This window comes from Ciconia boyciana, chromosome 2 (genome assembly GCF_034638445.1).
Source record: "Ciconia boyciana chromosome 2, ASM3463844v1, whole genome shotgun sequence".
NCBI lineage: Eukaryota > Metazoa > Chordata > Aves > Ciconiiformes > Ciconiidae > Ciconia > Ciconia boyciana.
Window position 1 is genome coordinate 55447734 of NC_132935.1, and position 5536 is coordinate 55453269.

Consider the following 5536-nt stretch of genomic DNA (forward strand, 5'->3'; position numbering starts at 1 on the left):
CCTTAGCATGTCAAAAACTCACATTTCTTCTGCTGTCACAGAGCACTGTTAGAAATTGAAACAGAATCTGCTGATTGACTTAAAGTGTGGTTTCTCAGAGACTGAACCAGTATTTATTTTGAAATTACTCCTAAATGATTAATTACCCACTTAAAAGCAAAAGCAAACCTTTGGCCTCATAGCATCTCTATAATCTTTCACAGTATAAAAACAAAAGGTTTCTGATATCTGTAATTACTTACCAAAATAAAGGACTTTTTTGTGTGGCAGTTTTGTTTGTAAATGTTTTATTAAAAAAAAAATCTTTTAATGCTATTAGTCAATACATGTGTAATAATACTTAATAAAGTATCACGTAGTAGTAGGTATTTTGGATTCAGGAATGTAATGGTTTTAACTAAATCATCAGAGCTCTGTTCTACTCCAGTCTCTTCTAAATTGTCATTTTTTTCCAGAATTTAAACAAACTCATTCTTTGTCAAGGTACGTCATCCTTAAGGCCTTGCAAACTTTTTAGTGATTGAACCAAAACAAAGAGAGAGCTCGGCTTTCTTGATCTGAAGACCACGTTGCTCTTGAGCTTAAAAAGGTGCCTGCGGTTTTCAAGCAGTCAGTGGCAAATCAGCAAGAAAGAAATCAGAGGAGAAGAAGGGGCACTTGGAAATCAAAACAGTAAAGTGCACAGTTATACTGTCCGAAATTGTATTAATGTGATCCAAAGAACTTGCTGGACTGTGGATATTTAATACAATTTGGCTTGCATGGAACATACAATCACGATCGGACAGAAAGGATTTTCTTTTTTTTTTCCTGAAGTCATCTACAGGATTTATGGAATTCAATTTTCAAGGGTAACATACTGCAGCTCTTTGGATATTGATCGGTTTCCTAAGTCCACAAGGAGATGGAGAAGAGGGGACGGTGTGGAGGGTTGCAAGGTATCCTCGTGCCTTCTCTGTTTTGTTTAGATGCCAGTACTCTCCAGTTCCCCGTCCTCCAGCCCTAACGCAGCGTGCGACCTAGAAATCATAAAGAGTTTCTCTTTATTTGTGTACTGTCTTTGAGTTTGCTGGGATTGCTCCCCTGTTTGTTCTCTGCTGGTAGCCTTGAGGGGGTCTGTCTTCTCAGTTGGTTCCTCCTCACAGTCCTGGATTTTACTGGCTGGGGTGTTGGCAACTGACTCCAAGGAGGTGCCTGCCTCCTCCAGGTGGCTGTAGCCCTTATTGCTGCTGGAAGGCTCAGACTGGGAACTCTGGGAGTCCGTCCTGGTGAAGGCAGGAGGGGGTGACCCCCCCAGATCCAGAGATTTGGAGTAGCTAGAAGATGCCTTTACCAAGAGAGTGGAGCCCGTGCCCCTGCTGACAGCCGGGGACTGAAGTGGCTCAGGGAAAAGGGGACGCCTGGCATCAGGCAAGCAGCTGGTGCTCTGCCGCCTGAGAACCAGCTTGTGCCTCCTCCTCCCACAGCCTCCCTCAACGTGGCTGCTGCTGAGGTCGGTCAGGCTCAGTTCAAACTCCCCCCGTGGGATCTCCCGGGCTCCTCGCTCACCAGGGGGCCTCCGCCAGCCTCCCCCTCCACCGCTTGGTGCCAAGGGCAGGAGGGTGAAAGCACTCAGTGAAGAACCAACGATGGAGCTGGCTGTGCTACGCTGGCCCCAGCTCTCCGGCGGGCTGCAGGGTGGGCTGGTGACAGCGTGGCCAGCAAGGGCAGCACGCTCCCGGTAGATGCTGTAGACAGCCTCGGCCAGGCTGGGCGGCTGCGGTGGGGTGCAGAAGGAGGAACGCCGTGGTGAGGACGCCAGGTCTGGCGGGGAAAGGGAGACACCCAGTCCTGGTGGCCAGGAGCTCTTGGCCAGCATGGCTGCAGCACCCAGGCCTTCACCGCCAGGCTTTAGCTCCAGGCCTCGGGACTGCACATAGTTAACAAAGCCGTTGAGAGGGGCTGAGGCCGGGGTGCCTCCGTCCTTGGCCCGCAAGCTGTGGGCATCAATGACGGTGGAGTAGAGGTCACGCAGGTTGATGATCTTGGTCTTCTTGTCGCGGTTCTCGTGCAATACTGCATTGGCGCAGATGAAGAGGAAGATGCCAATACCCATGATGAGGGGGCCCAGCACCTTCAGCTTGTCTGAATGCAAGTAGCTCGAGAAAAGACGGAAAAGGAAACCCACTGAGGCCTGGGGGGACGATGAAGTGGGGGGGGACTGTGGGGACCCCCGGGTGGTAGCAGTGGTGGAGGTATTGGCTCTGTGGGGTGACTCTGGATGGATCCCTGCTTGTGCCCCTTCCTGGCTCTGGGAGCGGTTCTTGGGGGTGCCACCCTGTGATGCCAGGTGCCGCCCCCCGCTGAAGCTGCCTTCTCTGTACACCTGGCTGGGCTTCGGCCAGTAGCCCACCACAGCCAAGGCGATGCCCACCAACAGTACCAGGATGCCACAGAGGGCGATGAGCCCCGAGAGGGAGAACAGCTTGAGCTTGCCTTTCACCACCACCACGTCGTTCTTGCGCTTCTTTTTGGCCTTGCGTTTGCGTTTGGGGACTTGGCTTTGGGGTCGCAAGGGGTCCTGTTTCCTAGCTGAGATCCTCAGGAGGCCTCCAGTGGCGATCATGGCTGGCTACCCAGAGCGCTGCCCCCTACGGCCACTCCAGCTCCTGCAGTGAAAGGGAGAAGAGAAGAAGATGAGGACCAGGGGCAGACCTGCAGCACAAGAGGTGTCTCTGTTTGCTGTTCCTCATTCAAACTCCTGCTAATTAAAACCTTCAACAAGTGGGACAGCGGTTGACACCAACAGGCTGATCTCCCTTACCCACACAGCTCCCGTGTGTAAGAAAGCGACAGGCAGACTGACAGCATCGAAGCAGCCATGTGCCCCACTATACTCTTGCCAAACTGCTAATTAATTTCTTTACTTTCCAGGTAAATGATAGAGGGAGTGGTGTCTGCTGGTGTAAACAAAAAAATGATCTTGCTGGTCTCAGAAGGAGCTTGCAAAGCACCAGACCTCAGAGGATGCTGAGCCCCACTCCCTAACAGGGTCTGGAATTGCACTGCACACTGATTGTGGTTAGTGATGTCATGCTGGATTTGAGGGGATGGGGGAGATAAAAGCAGGAAGGTAGTATATTTGATCTATAGATACCATTTGTTTCATTACACTACTTACACATTACAGGGGGGAGGGTTAAACACATTACTTGCCTTTCTTAAATGAGTGGGAAAGGAATTACTGTGAAATGCACAAGAGAAACATCTGAACACTGGAAAGCAGTGCCCTGTGAAAGTTTCTTCCTACCCATTTGCACTTGGTCTGCAATATCACAGAAATTCATCTCCCACCTGCGGTCCAGAGGCATCCCTGGTTTGGGAACATGTGCGATGTTCCAGGTAACCGTTATGTAACAGCAGCATATTCCCCCCTCCACCCCCGCCCCAGAAAGGGGAGATGGTGGCTGGCAGGTAAGAGATGGCGTGTCAAATATTATTAAAGGAGGAGCAAACCCTTGCGAGTCACCTGGGGAAACGGCAACCACTGCTTGTAGGGAAACCGGCAGGGGACTAAACATTGAGCGTTTATGGCTTTTGTTTTACTGGACCATCAGAAGTCATCTCTCTGTTCCAGTGATCTGAGCTACAAAATGCAGCGTGTAGGAGCAATTCCTCCACTGTTGCAATTCTTTTTGGCAGATATTCCTTCATGCTACCGAGGAGCAGGATCCCCTCCCCCTTTTCTCTGTCTGAGTGTCCAATTATTTTTTGAGGGAGCAAAAGATGACGGCACCAAATATAATACGATTCACAAAGTTCAATTCATTGCACTGAAAAGCGATTAAGTAAGCACCTAAAAAAAAAAAAAAATCTTGCTCCCCCTCCCCCGTTCAGCTTTTAAATCTCATTTCTTTTCTGTCCTATTCCCAGATTTGCCATGTATGCGGTAATTTTGTGTCCCATTTACTCCGTTTGCATTTTCCCCAGAAAAAGAAGGGTGTTGTCAGCGAGGACATTGTTAAATTACGCTCCGAGGTACCGCACGCTCAAAACAAAGAGCAGAGACTTGTCTTCTCTTTCCTATCGCTGAAGTATTTATTTTAAAAAAAACAAAGGCAAAAAAAAAAAAAGAGCATTTTTTTGTTGATGCAAAAGTGTAATTATCGGGGCATGCTTTGCTTTAATTGCCGGTTCGTTGATCTCATTCTTTCTGCTGCCCCCCTAACCAGCAGCCCGTCTCCTCTACCACGAAGAAAACAGATGGTAATCAGCTCCGAGGAACCTTCCCAATTCGGCATCGCCTGGCACTTAGTTTTGGCGACGGAGAGAGCAGAGCTCGGCAAGCGAAGGCAGGCACCGTCGGACCACCGGCCATCGCCAGCGACCGCAATGCAATAAAACCACCCGGGACTCGCAGGGGCCGGAGCCACGTCTCGCACGAACCGACCGCGACCTCCATCCACACCCCCGCCCTCCGCCGCCGGCTGCTCAGGCGAGCCCTCAAGCCCTACCCCGACCTTGCTCGGTAAAGGCCAAATACAGTTTTAACAGTACTAACAGGACCCGGGTTAACCCCTTCCCACCCCTCGGGCGCCACAGACGGGGCTCGCCGGGCTCCGGCTGCCGAGCAGGGGCCGCCACGCACCGTTTTAAAGGAGCTCCGGCACCAGACCCCGCGGCGTCAGCCGGGGGTTGCCGCTGGCTCCGCCGGGTGCCCCGCGCCGGCAGGGCTGGCCCCGCAGCTCCCCGCCGTCGGGGCAGGGCGGCGAGCCCCGCCGGGCGGCAGCCCCGGGCCCCCCTCCTCGGGGCGTCGGTCGGGGGTCGCCGGCGGACGGAGCCGCCGCTCAAGATGGCAGCGGCGGGGGGACGCGGTCACTTACCGAGGAGGACCGGGGAGAAGTCCGCGCGGGAAGCGGCCGAGCCGCCGCGGGGAAGAAACTTTCCGGCCCGAGCGGGCATCCCCGCGCGGCGCCCGCCCCGCCGTCGCCGCCGCCGCCTCGCCGCCCCTCACGGCCCCGGGCGGGCGGGCGGCGGGGCTGGGCCGAGCGCCGGGCGCCCCCTCGGCCCCGCCGCCGCCGGCCGCCTCAGGGAGCTCCGCAGGAGCACTGCCCCCTCGCCATGCCGCATCCTTCCCGCCGCGGGGCCGCCCCCCGGCAGCGGCAGCGCCCGCCCTCGCCGCCGGACCCGCCGGCCCGGCGGAGCCGCTGCCTGTGCCGCCGCCGCTGCGGGCGGTGCGCGGCTGCCGCGGCTGCCGGCCGGACTCGGCGCCGTTGCTAGGAGACGGGAGCCGTGACACAGGGAAATTGCGGCAGGACGGCCGCGGCCTCCCCCGCCCCCGCCACCTGCGCACCTGCGCCCGCCCGCCACCGCCCCGCCCCGCCCCCGGCGGCCCCGCCCTCGGAGGCCCCGCCCTCAACCGCCACGCCCCGTCCTCAACCGGCCTGCCCGCTCTCGCCTCGCTCCGCCATGTTGTGCGTGCCGAGCCGTGCCGTGCCGCGCTGTGCCGCGCTGTGCCGCGCCGTGCCCCTTGACCTCTTCTTTCCCCCCGTCCGAC

General features: G+C 55.8%; 1 protein-coding gene across 1 annotated transcript; it reads right to left on the reverse strand.

Annotated features, from left to right (window-relative positions):
- Nucleotides 1–271: 271 nt before the first annotated feature.
- Nucleotides 272–5220, reverse strand: TMEM200C (transmembrane protein 200C). Its single transcript, XM_072851307.1, has 2 exons — nt 4863–5220; nt 272–2648 (listed from the first exon to the last, which is right to left on the reverse strand). The coding sequence occupies exon 2, from the start codon at nt 2603–2605 to the stop codon at nt 965–967; it is 1641 nt and encodes a 546-aa protein (XP_072707408.1). The 5' UTR covers nt 2606–2648; nt 4863–5220; the 3' UTR covers nt 272–964.
- Nucleotides 5221–5536: the final 316 nt, after the last annotated feature.

Coding starts and splice junctions, on each gene's coding strand:
- TMEM200C (XM_072851307.1), bottom strand. CDS start 2,605: ATGATCGCCACTGGAGGCCTCCTGAGGATCTCAGCTAGGAAACAGGAC.